Here is an 18,658-nt window from a genome sequence, read left to right as displayed (position 1 = left end):
ATCTGTCTAGGTCCCTTCCGACTCAATGATTCTATGATTTTAGATGTGCAAAGGAGAAACTGCAGAGGGATAAATAGCCCAAATTTGTCATTGTTAGATTAACATATTTATTATAGGTCTGATTTTGTACAGAAGTCATGGAGAGTTTAGATTGGTCAAGTTCTGCATGATCAGACCATAGGCAATTATATACTCTCTTGTTCTTAAAGAACTTCACATAGAAGCCTTTTACAGGCTATAGGTGTCCTTACCTTCAATCCTAGCACATCTTCCTATGTAAGAACAAGAAACTAGCAGTAACCCTACAAAATATGGCGAAGATTAATTAGGGCTTTCAATGCAGTAGAAGTGGGAGTAAATATTCTCTGAAGGTATTACCTCTTCAGACACCATCTTCAAAAACCACTACAAAAATATGAGCTCTGCAGCATACCCACAGGGCAATGGATCTGGACTGCTTTCAATCCAAAAGGGAGCAAGTTTCAAAGTTCTCTGTATCGGAAGTGTCTTCTAGTTACCCTCTCTCCTTTCATACTGATGGGGTCATCATTGAACATCTCTGCTGATCTCTTGTGTGGTAATTCAGCATAAGGGAAGTGCTGATTTTATGATCAGTCAGGTCCTGGGATTATATTTTTATAAGTACATATCAATATTAAATATTTCTCTCTCTTTAGCTCACCAGAAATGTACATGCTTTGCATGTATGAGGTCCAGGGCTTAATCCACAGCATCTCTCTCTATATATATCTATATATAGTGATTTCACTTTTATTTGTTTTAAGGCCTTGAACCTAAAGGACAGGCTGGAGTAACAGCCTGAGGATCAGTCATGTAAAAAAAACAGGAAAAAAAAGTGCTTTGCTGATTAGATTCAGAAGGATAAAGTTCTGTGCTTCTTTAGCTCTAATTGAAATAACCATTGATGAGAAGCTCTTTAATTCTTTGAGTGCTGATGGCTCAAAGGTCCAGGCCTTAGAAGGACAGACATACAGCAGATAGGAAGGTTGAAAAGGCCTGATAAAGAGAGAGACTTTCTGTCTGTCTTTCTCAACTGTCAAAATCCTTGAGAGAGCTTGTTTTGGAAATGATGGATGTAGTGCTGGAAATAACATACCTTTCAACATTAAAAGCTAGTGGATTCAGGAGGTGGATCCAAGTGGAATCGCAGTGTACAGGAATGAAATAGGGCTGTAAAGAAAGAATTGTACAATTATAATTTGATCTTTGCTATTTTAGCTCCCCATCTCTCTTAGTTTCTCCATGTGCAGGTTGTCAGTGACTATCTTGTATGGTGATTAGTGAAGATTAATTAGTTAATAGTGGTACCTCTCTCTTGGATCATACTTCTAGTGAGTTGCACCAAAATGTACATGCTGCTTGAGCTTTATGTGGAAATGGCTTGTCACAGTTCCAGATACTTATTTGCATTCACAATTATTGCATATTCGACAAAATCAAGATGATTGTTTACAGTTTCTTGTGCAAGAGCCCCATGGCACTGCATAAACTGTAAATGTGTGTTTTACTAGCATGGTGGTCCTTTGCGTTGGGCATTGGTATAAGTTTTCTGCTTTTAGAATCTGTGGGATTCTGAAACATTGTTTTTGACTATCCATTCAATAAAAATCGAAAAGTAGCGTATGCTCAGCACCAAACCTCAAATGCCTGACAGCAAATCTGGTTCTTCGATTAGATGTGATACCTTTTATTAGACCAACTGAGTAGTTGGAAAAAATTGGTCTAATAAAAGATATCACATCTAAGCAGCGAACATTTCCTCCGTATGTCCTTAAATTAACACGGCTACAACCAAAAACACTGACAGCAAATCTTGCATCTGAATTGAAATAGAGATGACCACCTGCAGCGCATGCGCCACAAGCAGCATGATCAGCCTCTGTGAGGTGGCATGTGACGGACTGGGCAGGGAGCAAAGAAGCAGAGCAGCAGATTGGGCAGGGAGAAAAGAAACAGTAGAGGGGGCCAGGGAAGGGGATTGGAGAAGCACTTGGTTAGGGTATGGAGCTAACTTGTGGCATGTATGCCAGAAAGGTTGGCTTTCATTGATTTAAAGCTTTGCTGCCTGCAGTGCTAGAAAGTGTTGTAAGTATGCCATTATGCACATTTGTGTAAGAAGGAGGGTTGTCTGTAATTCTGGACCCACTTCTTTTCCCAGAGTACTTCCTAAAACTGTGTCCTTCAATGTAAAATAGCACAGCCTCCCTATCACACACTGGACTGCAGTAATCTATTGTGTAGTTTCACAGAATGATTCAGGTCTGTTTGAACCAATTTAGGTGACTGCAGCTTTGGAAGGGGTTTGTACAAACTTCAGCCTTGGACCTTCATTTTATACTTCATGCCCAAGTTGGGAAGCATCAGGTTTGACCCAGAATTTTTTTTAAAAATGTATTCTTATTCGTATGTACCTCTTCATCTGATTCAGCAACATACTAGAATATGTTGGAATATTATGCTGGCAGAGTTCATTGAGATAATAGGTAGCTGTACTCCAGAATAACTGTTTCCATAGCTTTGAAAATCTTAACCCCCATTCATATTAAAATTGTCCGGCACTGATCTAACGCTGTTCCCACTAAGGTCAATGGCGAGTAGTTTCAGTGGTGTTGGAGTTCAGTCGATGTTGATCACTTCAGAAAATCTTAGCCTTCAATTTTAATGAAATAGAGAATTGTAGAAGTAGTAGACTGTATTAAGATCTTGTGTATAAGACAAAAAAAAATAGGTCATTCATTCCGTATCTCAACAAAAGCAGGCATGTGTTTTCAAGCAGTTTCTAATTTCCATTTGTATTTTATAAAAACATATTCTCCATATATTGCAGCCCAAGCCAGACTTGGTACTTCGTTTCTCCTGGAGTTGGGCTTATCCTAGCCCAAAGCATTGTCATCCCATTTTCTTCTTACTTAAATGCAAAGTGAAATCTTGGAAGTTTTGGTATTTTTTCCTATCCTCCTCTGGCAAAAATCTGGAGGACAAAGAAACAAGGATCTTGTGTTAGAGGCTAGTCACTCCAGTGTTTTAATGCAAAACAATGGACTTATATACTTTTAAAGACAAGAGCTGTTCTGAGCAGCATTGAGTTCTGGTAGGACAGTGCAAGGAGGCTCTGAATACGCACAATGAGAGAGACTTTTGTTTCTCATGATTTCCATCACTTTCACAAGCAGGAGCATTTGTTGCAACATAAACAGCAACAACTTTCCATCTCATATAGAACCTCTTTGTGCCAAGCCTGTTCCAGTCATATTCTACTCTGAATGTCTTGTAGTTAGGGAAGAAGATTGAGCCCAGACAGCCTTCTATTATCTGTGCTAGATGTGAGGTGCATAATTAATAGATTGAGACTTTTTTTGTTATGATGGTTCATTCCTGGCACTTGAGATGTGGTTTGTCAGCATTTCTATTATAAATACATACATCAAGGATTTATAATGTTATAAACTCAAACATTACAGTTTTGCAAACAAGTGAACAGATGTATAATATAGGTAGACAGTTGCAGTATTAAGACTTGGCATATGGACATCTAATCCAAATCCTAAGTAGTGACACTACTTTATAAGTTTTTTAACAAAATAATTTCAGTGAGTCTTTCTCTGAGTGATAAGGAGCAAAAGTCCTTTACTAGAGTGCAGGGTAGAGTGTATTCAACAGTATGATTCTCCCTGGATTGCTCTGCCACTCATCCCTAGCCTACTCCTGGAGGAATTTCCTTTTGAATACAAGCCAGTAACCTATGGCCTGCAGGCTGGATTCTGCCCTAAGAGCCATTTGATCCAGCCTGGAGATGTGGGGCTTCAGCAGCATTCAGTGGCTGGGGGCTGTGGCAGGAGTCACTTTCACCTGCCACCACAGGAAGATCCAGCTATGGTACTGCTTGTGGTGTTGAAGGAAAAGCACCAGTTGTAGGTACTTTTCCTGGGCTGCCATGGGGCCAGCAACTGCCTTCCCACTCACCTCTGACCCAGACTGGGTCACACTAGCCTGCAACCTAAAGACATTGCTGACCACTGGAGACAGTAAAGGGGTAGAAGCTGTTCAGTCTGTGGTTTCTCTGTTGAGACTTCTGCCACATCTCTTACAGTCCTGATGGCAATGTGGTTTGTGGTGATGGGTTGTTTTGTTTTTATGTGGCTCCTGTCCTTCAGGAACTAGAGTAAAATTTAATATGCCACTTAATTTTCACATGGGTAATAACTTCTGATAAATATGGGCCTCATCTGAAAGAAAGCTTGTTGATGCAGATATAAAAGGTTTGCAATCCCATTGTAAATTTATCATCTGGGTCATACAGCTTCTGTGACTGCACCATGAAAAAGTATTCTAAGAGCAGTGAAAATTTTTTCTTTCTGTGTGACAGAGTACAGGAGGAAGAAATGTGACAAACCTCTTACTAATAGATTTTTTCCTGCTTCTGGCCCACTCTTGACAAAAAGCTGAGGCTGCCTACATAAGAAAGAACCAGCTCATTGCCGGTCATACAAGTTAAACCAAAAAATAATAATAATAATAACACTGGGCTTCTTTCAGATCCATAAGAAGAGCCACTACAGACTGATTTCTATTTCCCCTTTTTATCTCCAGCAATTGGCTTTATTCACACGATCTCCTGATGTACGCAAAATAGTCTTACTCTCCTTTGTCTTTTGATACTCCTAGAGTAAATCTCAGTAATGAAGGAATGAAGAAGGAGCTGGACTCTTTTCCCCTCTTTCTCTTGATGCAAATTCTTGATCTTTGCTGCAGGGAGTCCCACACAGCCTTCCTTATTCAGACTGGAGTGTGCACTAGACTTTTTTGGCTGCCAAAAGAGCTGGCTTTGAATTCTGTGCTGAAAAGGATTTTTGAAGACCAGCAACTCCAGCCATGAGAGTGGCCCTTCTTTTCATAAGATATAAACAGATGCAGTATTGCGCAATTTGGATACATTAATGGTTGCTGGACTTCGTGCTGAATGATTTTGTTGTGATTTTTTTTTTTTTCCTTCTGAACCAGTCATCTTAACATTTGACAGTTACACAACTGTGGCTGTTTTCATTCACACACAGTATACTGATGAGCCAGAAGCTGAGAACACACAGGCTAAGTACAGATAGTCAAAAAGCCTGAGGCTGAATCAGTTCAGTCTTTGCAGGTTAGTCTAAACTGCAGAGATTAAACTGAGAAACAACTGGAAAGACATTCACTCTTGATTCAGGAAACGCAGCCACATACCTACAGTTGCTCAGGCCAGAAGCTGGGGAGCTCTAGAGCAGGGCTCTCTGGTTTAGCATGGGCTGTGTTCACTGCTTCTTCCTGCTGACCCCGAGGTTTCTAGGATTTGCGGTCCAGAATCACAGTAGCAGGACTCTGCAGGGTTGCTCATCACTTCCTCTTCCTGCTTCCAGGTGCCTCTGGGATTTGTAGTCCACAGCTGCCACCAGCAGTAAGTTTTTAGCAGAGCAGTGCAGCTCTGTACTTAGGGGAAGGGAAGTTTAGCCCCCATCTCTGGCCCCAGACCCCAGCTGGGGTTTGCCAGGGAGGGGGTAGTCCCTGCCTCTTCCCTCCTCCCCCCAACCCTTCTCTGCTGGAGCAGACAGCACAGCACAAAGCAGAAAAGCATGCTGGGATGCTGGGATACTGTGATTTAACTTGAACCAGGGAATCTGGGACAGAAGTTCTATAAACCAGTTTGACCCAAATCAGTGAAGTCTGATACTACTGTACATTCAACCAAGTTTATCTTAAACCAGTTTCAACCATTTTGGATAGGGAAAGAAGTTACACATAAGCCATTTTAAGTGATCAGAAACTGGCTTAACTCTGTAACAGAAGAGAAGCTCAGTGCACATAAGCCAGTTTCAAAATGGCTGAAACTGGCTTAAGATACTCCTTGTTGAGTGTAGTATCAGACTTAACTCATTTGGGTCAAACCAGTTTATGAAACTTCTGTCCCAGACTCCTTCCTGGTTTAAGTTCAGTCAGAGTCCTCCAGTATCCCAGAATGTTTTGCAGCCTTGGACTGCACTGGGCTGTGCTGTCTGCTCCAAAGAGAAGGGTTGGCCCTGCCCCTCTGCTCCCTACCTGGTGTAGTGAGGGCTGACTGTGCTGGGGGGGGTTGGAGTGGGGGGGGGGCAAGCCCGGCTGGGGATGCAACTCCATCTGCAGCAGAGGGGGGACTGCCCCCTAGCAAACCACGGCTGGGGTCTGGGGCCAGGGAGGGAGGTTAAACACCTCTTCCCCCACTCAAATTTAGTGCTGTCTGCGACTGTGGATTACAAATCCCAGAGGCACCTGGAAGCAGGAAGAGGAAGTGATAAGTAACCCTGCAAAGTCCTGCTGCTGTGATTGTGGACTGCAAATCCCAGAGACCTCAGGTGCAGCAGGAAGAAGAAACAAACACACACAGCCCACGCTGGCTACATGCCAGAGAGTCGTGCTTTAGCACTCCCTGGCTTCTGGGCTGAGCCACTGTAACTGCAGGCATGTGGCTGCATTTTCTGAATCAAAGGTAAATATCTGTTCAATTCTGTTTCAATTTAATCTCTGCAGTTTAGACTAACCTGCAAAGACTGGATCCATTTAGCCACAGGCTTTTTGACTGTCTGTACTTAACCTTTGAAACTGGTTTACGTGCACTAAACTTCTGTTCTGTTACAGGTTTAAACCAGTTTCTGATGGCTTAAACCAGTGTATGTGTAACTTCTTGTGACAGAGAGCCATCTTGAGGCCAATCACGATGTTGGCCCACCTACCTGTCTTAGGGCAGTCCTCCCACCTGCCTTTCCTGCTACACCTTTGATAGAAGCATTTAGAAGTTAACAAGGTGGGAGGTTGCCCTTTTTAATGCCTGATGCCAAGGGTGTAATATATGGCTCCAGCCTCCCCTTTACCATGTCCCATGCCTTGTATTATGGCATCCAAAGAAATCACTATCCACTATTACTCTCCCAGCTCCATTGCTGAGCCACTCAGCCTTTGGCCCAAACATGGCCTCAGGCATCCAAAGACTTACCTTGGCCACAGTATCCCCTTGCTGGAGCCTCAACTCATGTCCCTGCATTAGGGCCCCAGCTCTGGCAACTCCGGTCAGCCCACGAGCAGTCCTTCAGGCCCCATAAGGCCCTACCCTACATGGCTGCTGGCCACTGCTCTGCCCCCCTCGCTGGGGCTGTGGGGCCTTACACCCTGTGGGCCTCAGGTGTCCGCGGATGTGCCTGGACCCCACTCTTGGCCTACAGCCCACTCAGGCCTTGGGTGTCTGTAGACATACCTGGACCCTTCTCCAGGCCCCACACAATGGGCCTGGGTCCTGCCTCAAGACTCACTCAGTGGGCCTGGGCCCCTGGGCTTTTCTGTCGGGGTGTGCTTCCCTATCCTTTTCCCTCCACAGGGTACCCACAAGGCAGCAAGGCTGAGGCTTTCTGGCACCCCAAACTCACCCTTCACTGGGGAGGCACAGGTGTGGCATTCCTAGAAGCTGCCCTGCCACAAGCAGCCCCACCACACCATCCAGCCTTAGCAGGGTGTAGTTTTAAGTTATTCCCCAGGACCAGGAACCTCCTCTATCCCCATAGTTCCTGCCCTTTACCTCCAGGTGTTCCGAGAGGAGGTTTTGATTGATTAATTAATTGATGTTTATTAGGCTAGTAAATTATCATTATATTCCTTCATTCCATCTCTTCAGTATAGCATCCACTGATGACTTTCGCAGACTGGGCAGGCTGGATATATGCTGTCTGAACACATACACCTGGGCATTCATTTATAAATAGTGCACAGGAAATGTATCATGTCCTGAGGATTCAGTTTGGGGGCTTTGGAGTAAATGACTTGTGAGTTCTAATGCCAGCTCTGTGGGTGATTCTCTGTACGTCCTTCATCAAATATTTTATCTTTTCTTTCTCAGTCTTCTGGTATTTGGAATAAAGATAATAGTTACTTACCCTGAAAGGTATACGCTTTAGTTTCTCCATTGCTTTGGAAATATAAAACATTGTATAAGCTCCATATATTTTGTATATTTTTTAATGTTTTAAAGGTCTTACATCTTTTTAGCAAGTGAAATTGTCAGACGGTCAGTTTGCAAAGCTCCAGAAACCAGGGGGTGGGCAGTGCCAACTTGAGGAGAGGAAAAACTGTTTTAGTAGCAAGTGAACCATTTTAACAAAAGTGAGAAGGAATTGCAAAGGGACCCCTGGTTCCAGAGCTGCTATTAAATAATCAAGTAAGACCTTTCAGTTAACAAACTCAAAGAAAGCCTTATAAGAAGCCTTGTCTACTGTTTACATCAAAAGAGTGGGTATTAGAACATCTGTTTTCTGTTTCTGATTCTGTCACTGATTTTCATGTCTGTAAAATGAAAATACTAATAATTACTAGTAATTTAGTAAAACACCAGGAGATTCTGGCATGAAAAAGCTACATAGGTACAAATTATTATTGAAATAACAGGATGAAATCCCAATTAATATGCCATAGGGTCAAGTTCTTTGAAGGCAATGTAATGACAGGGCAGACTGTAACAGCAGTGCCAGTTCTAAATTACTATCTGGCCATACACAGATAGCCAATTAGCCCTCCAAAAAGACTAGATTACTAATATTTTTTTTTACCTTATGCATGTATAATATATATACAATTACCATCTGTAATGAGGGCTGTTGCTAGGTTGGATGCACAAGAAAAAGTATTTTTTAGAGAACAGCTGCTAATTAACATGTCTCTGTTTCAGAGATGAACGGAATCAGTCAATCATTGTAAGTGGAGAATCTGGAGCAGGAAAGACAGTCTCTGCTAAGTATGCCATGAGATATTTTGCCACTGTAAGTGGTTCTGCGAGTGAAGCTAATGTTGAGGAGAAAGTGCTAGCTTCCAACCCCATCATGGAGGTAAGAGATATACCCAGTCTTTACTCATTGGGGTCATTATTCTGTGGACTAACTCAAATATTCAGCAAACAGAAAAGTTTTTTCCAGAGGCAGCAGTCAAACTGGACTGAAGATAAAGTTTATGAAGATTAGCACAATGTCATTTATTATGGGAATTTGTATTTTCCAGAGAGTCTTCTAAGTTATCTTCCTGCAGTATTCATTGGTAGGTAAAGAGAAGACAGTATGTGAAAAATTAAGTAAATTAAAAAAAAGTCAATTCAATTCAATTTTAAGCAGCAGAGCAATTCTAAGAAAAAACTGTTTAAAATCTATTAAGACTCATAAGAGTGGTTGTCCAATGAATAAGTAATAGAATGGGTGTATTTGTAAAATCTACAGAAGGCTAAAACTTCTGTTTTTATTTGTAGAAATTTGAATGAGACAGTAGAAAGGTAAGAAATTATAGTTTCAGGGGAATCATTAGCTTGCATATGAAATGTTCAGTTTTATGGGCTGTATCTTACTGGGAAGACAAAGTGAAAATATGCTTAAAGTATAAGAAGTTGATTCTTGCAACCAAGTAATATATTTCTTATGAAAAAGCCAAGAAAATTCTTTCTGCAGTAATTAATTTCACAATAACTTTTCAATTTCCTGGACAATCTGAAGCATCACACTATTAACTTGCTAGGTTATATTTGAATTCCATATTCTTTTGGGCTAGAGGTAAGACTGTTGCTGATAAATTTTAAGAAAAATGAGTAATTTCCCTATTGCTGCACAATAATTTTTCTGCACACAGATGAAGAGGACACTTGGAAATCCAGATGTCATCCTTTCCTTTCTCATATCCTTGTGTGAGGTATTTAGCAGAATTCACAGATTCATTTGAATCTGACATGGCCACACTGTGAGTGCTTCTGCTATGGCTTTGAACTCTCAACCTCTGGGCTTCCAGTGTCCATGCCACTGGAGCAGGGTTATCCAGATCTCATAGAATCATAGAAAATTAGAGTTTAAAGGGATCTGAGTAGGTCATCTAGTCCAACCCCATGCCCAAAGCAGGACCGTCCCTAACTAGATCATCCCAGCCAGACTTTGGTCTAGCCAGATCTTCAAAACCTCCAAGGAAGGAGATTCCACAACCTCTCTGGGTAATCTGTTCCAATGCTTCACTACCCTCCTTGTGCAAGAGTTTTTCCTAATATCGAACCTAAACTTCCCTTGCTGCAACTTGAGACCATTGCTTCTTGTTCTATCATCCACCTCCACTGAGAACAGTTTTTAGCTCACCCAGTCTTTGTTACGGGTACCACCCAGTGGTACACAGACAACCTATCAGTGGTATGCATTAACAGATTTACTTTATATGACAAAAATTTGCTGGTGGTAATTAAGGTTGTATTGTTTTAAGTTGGTTGTGAGCAATCTGTCAGAGTTTGGGAACCACTGCTCCATCCTCTTTGTAACCACCCTTCATGTAGTTGAAGGTTGCTGTTAAATCACCCCTCAGTCTCTAGACTAAATAAGTCGAGTTCCCTCAGTCTCTCCTCATAAGTCATATGCCGTAGACAACGTAACCATTTTCTCTGCCCTCAGCGGTACTCTCTCCAATTCGTCGACATCCTTTTTGTAGTGGGGGGCCCAAAACTGAACACAGGACTCCAGATGTGACCAATGCCAAACAGAGGGACAGAATCCCCCGATGTGCTGGCAACACTCCTACTAATGTAGCCCAAGAGGCTGTTAGCCTTCTTGGCAACAAGGGCACACTGGTGGCTCATATCCAGCTCATTGTCCACTGTAACCCCCAGGTCCTTTTCTGCAGGGCTGCTTAGCTAGTCAGTTCCCAGCCTATACTGTTGCATGGGATTGTTCCATCCTAAGTGCAGGACTTTGCATTTGTCTGTATTAAACCTCATGAGATTTCTTTTGGTCCAGTCCTCCAATATGTCGAGGTCTCTCTGAATACTAGCCCTACCCTCCAGTGTATCTACTCTTCCCCCTCAGTTTGGTGTCATCTGCAAACTTGCTGAGGGTGCACTTCTCCATCTTTCATGTCACTGATGAAGATATTGGACAAAACCAGTCCCAGGACTGATCCCTGGGATACTCTGCTTGATACTGGCTGCCAGCTAGACATTGAGCCATTGACTAGTACCCTCTGAGCCCAACAATCCATTCCGTTTTCTATCCACCTTACAGTGCACTCATACTATACCTATACTTTTTTAGATTGCTTGCGAGAAAGTTGTCAGAGACTGTATCAAAAGCCTTGCTAAAGTCAAGGTATATCATGTCCACTGCTCTCCCCTCATCCAGAGAGCCAGTCATCTCATCATAAAAGGCCATCAGGTTAGTCAGGCATGACTTGCCCTTGGTGAATCCATGGTGACCATACCTAATCACCTTAGTCTCCTCCAAGTGCTTAGAAATGAATTCCTTGAGGACCTACTCTGTGATTTTTCCAGGGACTGAGGTGAGGTGGACTAGTCTGTAGTTCCCTGGATATCCTCCTTTTTCCCTTTTTTAAAGATGAGCACTATATTTGTTCTTTTCCAGTCATCCAGGACTGTTTCCTACTGCCACAAGTTTTCAAAAATAATGGCCAGAGGCTCTGCAATCACATCTCATGACTCAGTGAAACCAGTTATTATTTATCATTCTCATATTTATGACCATTTAGCTATTTCTCACTTACCAGCATTTCCTGTAGCTTCAAACTGTAGCAGAGATGTTGGTTGGTTAAGGAACTGTAATGAGCCTTGATTCACAGTGGAAAAACTGTATTAGGGGAATTCTTTAAGAGAAATGGCTCTGTGTTGAAAACAATTTTATTTGACCTAAGAAACAAGTTCACTGCTTTATGACTTGGTTGATATTGAGGTTTTGTGTACAGTAGAGGTACTGGTGGATATTAACAGGTGGTAAGAGAGGTAGCATCTTTTCAAGGTAATACGATTTATCACAGACATGCATTTTAAAGATGCAGAATTTCATAAAATTCACTAACTCGGTTGCAAATGCTGCCAGGTTTTACTTTCCAGTATTTTTAAACTCTGTTTTATTCCTTCTTTCCTCCTTGCTCAAGCACTTCTTGACACCCAAAAAGCACAGATGGCGCTATAACTGCCCTAGCACAACTGTGACACATGTGGTTTTGATGTATTCTCTCATAAGGTAATTCTGCCTGGTTTGCAGTGCTGTGTGGCATTTCAAAACAAGGTTGTGTGGTGCAATACTCCCAGAGATAAATACTGCATACTATTCCAAAAGATTGCTGTTCTTATATTGGCTTCCTTAAAGAACACAGATTCACTCTTGGAGTTTTTAAATCAGCTGTAGCGGAGTCACTCACTAAGAGAGATGTTGAGATGCATTTTTAAATAAAATGGCAAGGAATCAGGCCAGGCTTAATCATCATGGGGGATGAGAATTATTTTGGCCATCTTCATGCCTCCGATGCATGTGTTTGCTCACGTCATATTGACAACTTTACATCAAAGGGTCAAGCTACATGCAGACCCAGTCCAGGGCCAGCCCAGTACGGTTTGAATAGCTCTCCTGTGTTTGGGGGCCCTGGGAGCCACAACTGCCACAGGAAAAAAAAAGAAAAGGTTTCTAGAGGGGCTGCACTTCTGTTGGTAGCCTAGCAGTAGAAGTATGTTTGGAGACCAGGCAAAGGGCCAGGGCCAGGGGGAAATCAAATACCTCATCTCACTGCAAGAAAGGCAGTGAGCGATAAAAAGGTAATGTTTTCTTTGAAATGACTAGTCCACCCATCTTTTGCTACTGCCCTCCATGGTCTACAAACCACTCAGGGGACTAACAAGTGGTAGCAGTGCTGAGAGATCTTCTGTGGTATTTACAGAAGGTACAAGCATTCTGTATTAGATGTTTTATTTTTTGCCTGGTTTATATGATAAATTTGCTAATTGATCTCCTCAGGTTCACGGCAGCTGTTTAGTTGAAGTCCAACTCCTAAACCAAAATATTTTGTGAAAAAAATACGGTAAAGGAAAAAAAATGGCCACTAATTATATGATTTAATTTCCAAAACAAAGAAATTTTAAAATGAATGAGGACTAGAAATGTGACTCTCTTTAATTGAGACATCTAAAAATAAAAATTATAGTGGTTTATATTCCCTTTGCTAACATGAAAGGACAGCGAACTTTCTTGCTACTGACTTTTAAAATGCTTATTATTTTGTAATCAATAGCTTCTGTGAGTGTGTAATTACTGATGTCTTACAAGGTATAGTTTATACTCTGACGCACTTCTGAAGGAATGGTTGTCATGTTCTTTGTTTCTAGTACTCATTACTTACTTTATTAGTACAACATCATGTTTACAGTGCCAGTGGCTTAAAAACATAATTTACAAAATATTTTAAATTGCAGATTTTATGCATCTAAACCTTGAGGCTTGAGCATACCTGAGAAGGAATTAATTTTCTCAGGAATAAGTCAGAACAGCAATTGTTGCTTTTTTTTGTTAAAACATACCATCACACAGCTATTCACAATGCAGCAGTGCATGTTTAAAAGCAATGGATGCCTGTACACAAGTGTGGAGTGCATTGAAACAGACTCATTAATCAAGCCTGCTCAAGCATGGTAATTAAAATTAAGGGCCCTCACCACCATTTTGAAGTGCAGGGACATGGATACACAAGACGCTGTGGTGTTTTAGTTAGAGCGGCTCTTGGAGCTGCTCTAATTAAAGCACATGCCAGCTACCCCTGCCCCCAGAGCACGTGTAGAAGTGCCCAGTGGTTTTAACTATTTGGAGACCTATGTGGCATTCAGAGCTAAATTGTTAGAAATGCAGAAGTACACAATCTACTCATGTAATCTTTGCCTCTATTTATACATGCTACTGCTGCAGCTTCATGCCCCTTTGTAAGGCTCTGGCTCCTATGTACTATTCAGCACCCCTGCCAGTGCTCAGCAAGTACTGGTCTTTGCTTGCACAGTTGAAAAATCTGAATACATGGATATTTAATAATTGTCATTTGGTCAGCGTTATCTTTCTCCTGTTTTTATTTCAGTACAAAGTGTCTACAGAGTGGCTGCATGAACCAGAAAAGTAGGCCATACCCCCAGCTTTACATTCCATAGTTCTGATGTACTTTAGTATGGTTCTGCACTTGACACAATTGGCTATTTTATATATTAGATGCTGTAGAATATGATAGAAAAGCAATCTGCATTATCAGAACTAAATAACTCTTTATGCTGTTCCTATGTAGCCTTTGTAGGTATCCTTAGTAATTCCTAGATGTCAACTGCTGAATAATGAGCATTGTACTAGCTTCTTGCAGGAAAGAAAGTGCTTTGTTCTGTGTCCCTGCATTATGCATTGTGTATCTATATCTCACATTGTGTGTCTCAACAGTTCTATTGACAATTTTTCTCTAGTTTTTATATCAGTGAAGATTGTCAATTGTAAATCAGTAAGGTGGTGATAACAAGTCACGGATGAAATCAAACTACTCTAGGCCCAGAGGCACCAATTAACATCATGTATTCTTTACTTTAGAGTTGCATTCACAAAACTGCCATCCGTGACCACAGTGTCCATCCTTTTCCTCCATTTTCTTTTGATAAGCTTGTGGTATGATATAAGAACTTCAGAGGGGCATCACAGATCCAAGCTACATTTCTTCCTGGCCCATTCCTGTACAAGTTATAGGTAGCCAGCAGCAAATGACTTTCTGCCTTGCCACCAGATCTTAACTCTATCTCCACTGGATGGGACACACCTCTGACTACTGGTTTCAGTTCCTAAACAGCATACCTTAAACTCTCTCCTAGTAAAAACTGCCTGATTTTTAAAAAAAAAATGTTTTTATAGAATCATAGAAAATGAGGGTTGGAAGGGACCTCAGGAGGTCATCTAATCCAACCCCCCGCTCAAAGCAGGACCCGCCCCAACGAGATCATCCCAGCCAAAGCTTTGTCTAGCTGGGCCTTAAAAACCTCCAGGGATGGAGATTCCACCACCTCTCTAGGTAACCTGTTCCAGTGCTTTATTACTCTCCTAGTGAGAAAATTCTTCCCAATATCTAACCTTGCTGCAACTTGAGACCATTGCTCCTTGCTCGGTCATCTGCTGCCACTGGGAACACTAGCTCCATCTTCTTTGGAACCCCGCCTTCAGGTAGTTGAAGGCTGTTATTAGATCCCCTCTCAGCCTTCTCTTCTTTAGATGAAACAGGCCCAGTTCCCTCAGCCTGTCCTCATAGGACAGGTGCCCCAGCCCCTTCACCATTTTTATTGTACTCCACTGGACTCTCTCCAATTTGTCCACATCCTTTCTGTAGTAGGGTGCCCAAAACCGAACACGGTACTCCAGATGTGGCCTCACCAGTGCTGAATTGAGGGGAATAATCACTTCCCTGGACCAACTGGCAACACACCTACCAATGCAGCCCAGTATGCTGTTAGCCTTCTTGGCAACAAGGGCACACTGTTAGCTCACATTCAGTTTATTGTCCACTGTACCCCCCAGGTCCTTTTCTTCAGAGCTGCTGTCCAGCCAGTCAGCCCCCAGCCTGTACTGGTGCATGAGATTGTTCCTTCCCAAGTGCAGAAGTTTGCACTTGCCCTTGTTGAACTTCATGAGCAGGGATCTGGGTTTTCTGTTTTCCATGGAAAAACAGAGAAAACATGGATATTCCCTTTTAGAAGATAAACCCATGGATTTCTCCCTTTTACAAAGAACTCTGCAGGATGATTGAGTTCCAGCCTACATGAGCTGTTTGCAAAAGGGGTGGGGAAACCTTCAACCCTGCCTGAAGGGGAAGGGCAGGGCCCAACACTCATGCTTGCTGGAGGCTGCTGCAGGCTCACTCTTCTTGCAGGAGGTAAGTGGGGCTTGGGGGTTGCGGGGCAGGGCTGGTGGGGAAAGCTGGCATGGGGCTGAGGGAGTGGGGAGGTTTGCAGCCTGCTGGACACTCCGAACTGGGAGGGGGTTTGTAGCCTCCCTGTTCCCGGCCGGAGTGCTTGGCCAGCTGCAAACCCCCACTGCTCCTGGCCAGCTGCAAACCCCGCATCCCAGCAGGAGTGACTGGCTGGGGAGTGCCCAAGCTGGGTGGGGGCTGAGGGAGTGGGAAGGTTTGCAACCGGCTGGACACTCCGGTTTGCAGGTGGCCAGGAGCAGTGGGGGTTTGCAGTGAGCCGAGCACCCTGGCCAGGAGCGGGCGGGCTGCAAACACCCTCCCAGCCAGAGTGCCCAGCTGGCTGCAAACCTCCCTGTTCCCTCAGCCCCCAGCCAGCTTGGGTGCTCTCTGGCCTGGAACGGGGGTTTGCAGCTGGCCAGGCACTCCAGCCGCGAGTGGGAACGCTGCAAACTCCACCTCCCCCAGCCGGAGTGCCCAGCTGATTGCAAACCCTGGGTCACAAACACTGTGCTTCCCGCCCTGCTGCCCTCCACCAGGTTCTCTGGAGCACAGTGTGTGCGACTGGTGCGGCAGGGCACAGCAAGGCCATGCACAAAACCTACCTGCCGCTGTAAGTTCCATGCTGCCCTGGCCACACTTCCTCTGTGTGCACAGGGGCAGTGCACACCTGCCTTGCCTCTGTCCCCCACACAGATCTCGGGGGCACAGGTTCCCCCATCCCCTGGGACTGCACGCTGCCACTGGGAGCTGGCCCCATCCAAGCCTGCTGCAGGCAGGCAGCAGGGGGGGATCTGGGTTGTGCTCCTGCTGTAGCAGCAACTGCCTCTTTTGGGGGCAGGAGGTTGTAGACGTGGGTCCCTGGCCCCATAGCCCTGGCAGCTGGGGGCCCCCTCTGGCAGGACTGGTGTGCTGGGGGTGAGGGGTGCCAGCAAGGCTGTGGGGGCTGGGGGTTGGGAGTGAGGGGCACCAGCGAGGCTGTCGGGAGCATTTAATTTTAACTATGGATTCTGGGATTTTTATCAGAGAATTTGTGGGGGGTTTTATCGTGGAAAACCAGGATCCCTGCTCATGAGATTTCTTTTGGCCCAATCCTCCAATTTGTCTAGGTCACTCTGTATCCTAGCCCTACCCTCCAGTGTATCTGCTACTCCCTCCCAGCTTTGTCATCTGCAAATTTGCTGAGAGTGTAGCATATGTCATCCTCCAGGTTGTTAGTGAAGACACTGAACAAAACAAGCCCCAGGACTGACCCCTGGGGCACTCCATTTGATACCAGCTGCCAGCTAGACATTGAGCCATTGATTATTACCAGGGATCCTTGTTTTCCCTGATTTAAAAAAAAAAAAAATCACAAATTCTTTGATTTAAAAAAAATTGCAAATTTTCTGGTAAATCCCCAAATTTTCATGATTAAAATGAAAGCCCCTCCCCTCCCCATGGCCCCCCTGGGCCTGCTGGTGCTCCTCACTCCCCTCTTCCCCACCTCTCCCACCCCACAGCTCCCCCATTATCAACTTACTGCTTCACCATAAAAAAGAATTCAATACAGTTTGGAAATGAAATGCTTTCCCATCATAATCATCTGAGAGTGTCTTAAACTTGTAACCTAAACATGAAGGGTCATAAAGAGGTTTTTCTGTTATACTCTGCTTCAGGGTAGATGCCAGATAATACTACTCCTGTATGCCTTTATTTGGCCTTTCTGAAATATAAGGGCTATCTAACTTACCTGATCTTAATATTCATCCATGCAATATTGTTTGGGTGTGACTATTATTTTATTAGGAGCAACTGCTAAAGTTTAATATTACAGAGCAGTTTGTACAAACCTAGTTTTTCTATGTGCTTCTGACCATCTGAAAATATGGGATAGTTTTACATGCATGCAGACATGTATATGCATACGTTTATTTGTAGAGCAACACGCTTCTAGTGTATGCACGCTCACACACACAGGCAGCAGCAACTGTGACTTAGGAGTATATTTCTAGCAAAATGACAATGTACGGTGAGCTAAGGCTTTTTCTGGAGGTAATGACTGATGTGTGAAATTCCAGCTGTAAAACCAGGGATTCAGTCCTATGAGCCTTCTCATGTTAATGCATATTTGTACAAATTGCCAGGAAACAAGAGTCTTTGCTGAGAAGAGTAATAATTGAGTGTTTACAAAGTTTCCCAAAATGTTCTGCACTATTCAGGAAATGGTGCATTTATTTTATTATGCCATTGGTACTTTGGAGGATTGTATATGTATTTATGTATCATAATCAAGAAAGTAGAACCTTTTCTTATTTCTTCTGTGTGTATCTACAGAGTGCATCCTATGGACAAGTTGTGTGCTTCTGTCACATGCAGGTTCTTGTGGTTAACATGTCATCCCAAAACTGATAAACAAGGACAGTGTTTTAAATTATAATCTATACTAAATATTACTGAGATAACCTGGTGAGAGATCTGGGAAATGGTCAACATTGGGGCCATAGAAAAATATCCCTAAAATTGTAGAGTTTGAGTTGCTAGACCCAAGACACTATTAAAACAGGAACATCTTCAAAGTTTTAATAAAGCAGTTAAAAAAGGAACTTCATGAAGTTAGGCAGATACCCTTAGTCAGTGGATATTAGCTTCTAGACCAGCTATTTTTCAACAAAGGTGCCTTGAGATCCTTTCAGGGATGCTTCAGGGTGCCACTCAGGCTAAGTGCAGACAGTCAAAAAGCCCAAGGTGAAATAGGTTCAGTCTTCCAGGTTCCTCTAAACCATGTAGACTGGATGATAATGAACTGAATTGATGTTCACTTTTCAGTTGGGAAAGGCAGCCAGATGGCTGTATTGACCCAGGCCAGAAGCTGGGGGGGGGGGGGGGGGGGGGG

At 43.2% G+C, this 18,658-nt stretch overlaps 1 protein-coding gene across 1 annotated transcript in view; it reads left to right on the top strand.

The window, feature by feature from the left end:
- MYO5A (myosin VA) overlaps positions 1–18,658 on the top strand; it is a 172,548-nt gene that overhangs the window by 44,840 nt on the left and 109,050 nt on the right. Inside the window, exon 5 of the mRNA XM_019503826.1 lies at positions 8,741–8,897. Coding sequence (XP_019359371.1) covers positions 8,741–8,897 — 157 coding nt within the window. The remainder of the gene's footprint in view (positions 1–8,740; positions 8,898–18,658) is intronic.

The sequence above is a fragment of the Gavialis gangeticus genome, unplaced genomic scaffold (assembly GCF_001723915.1).
Source record: "Gavialis gangeticus isolate Ggan-Ray unplaced genomic scaffold, GavGan_comp1, whole genome shotgun sequence".
Taxonomy (NCBI): domain Eukaryota; kingdom Metazoa; phylum Chordata; order Crocodylia; family Gavialidae; genus Gavialis; species Gavialis gangeticus.
Note: the sequence above shows the minus strand (reverse complement) of the source record. Positions and strands in the feature narration are given on the sequence as shown.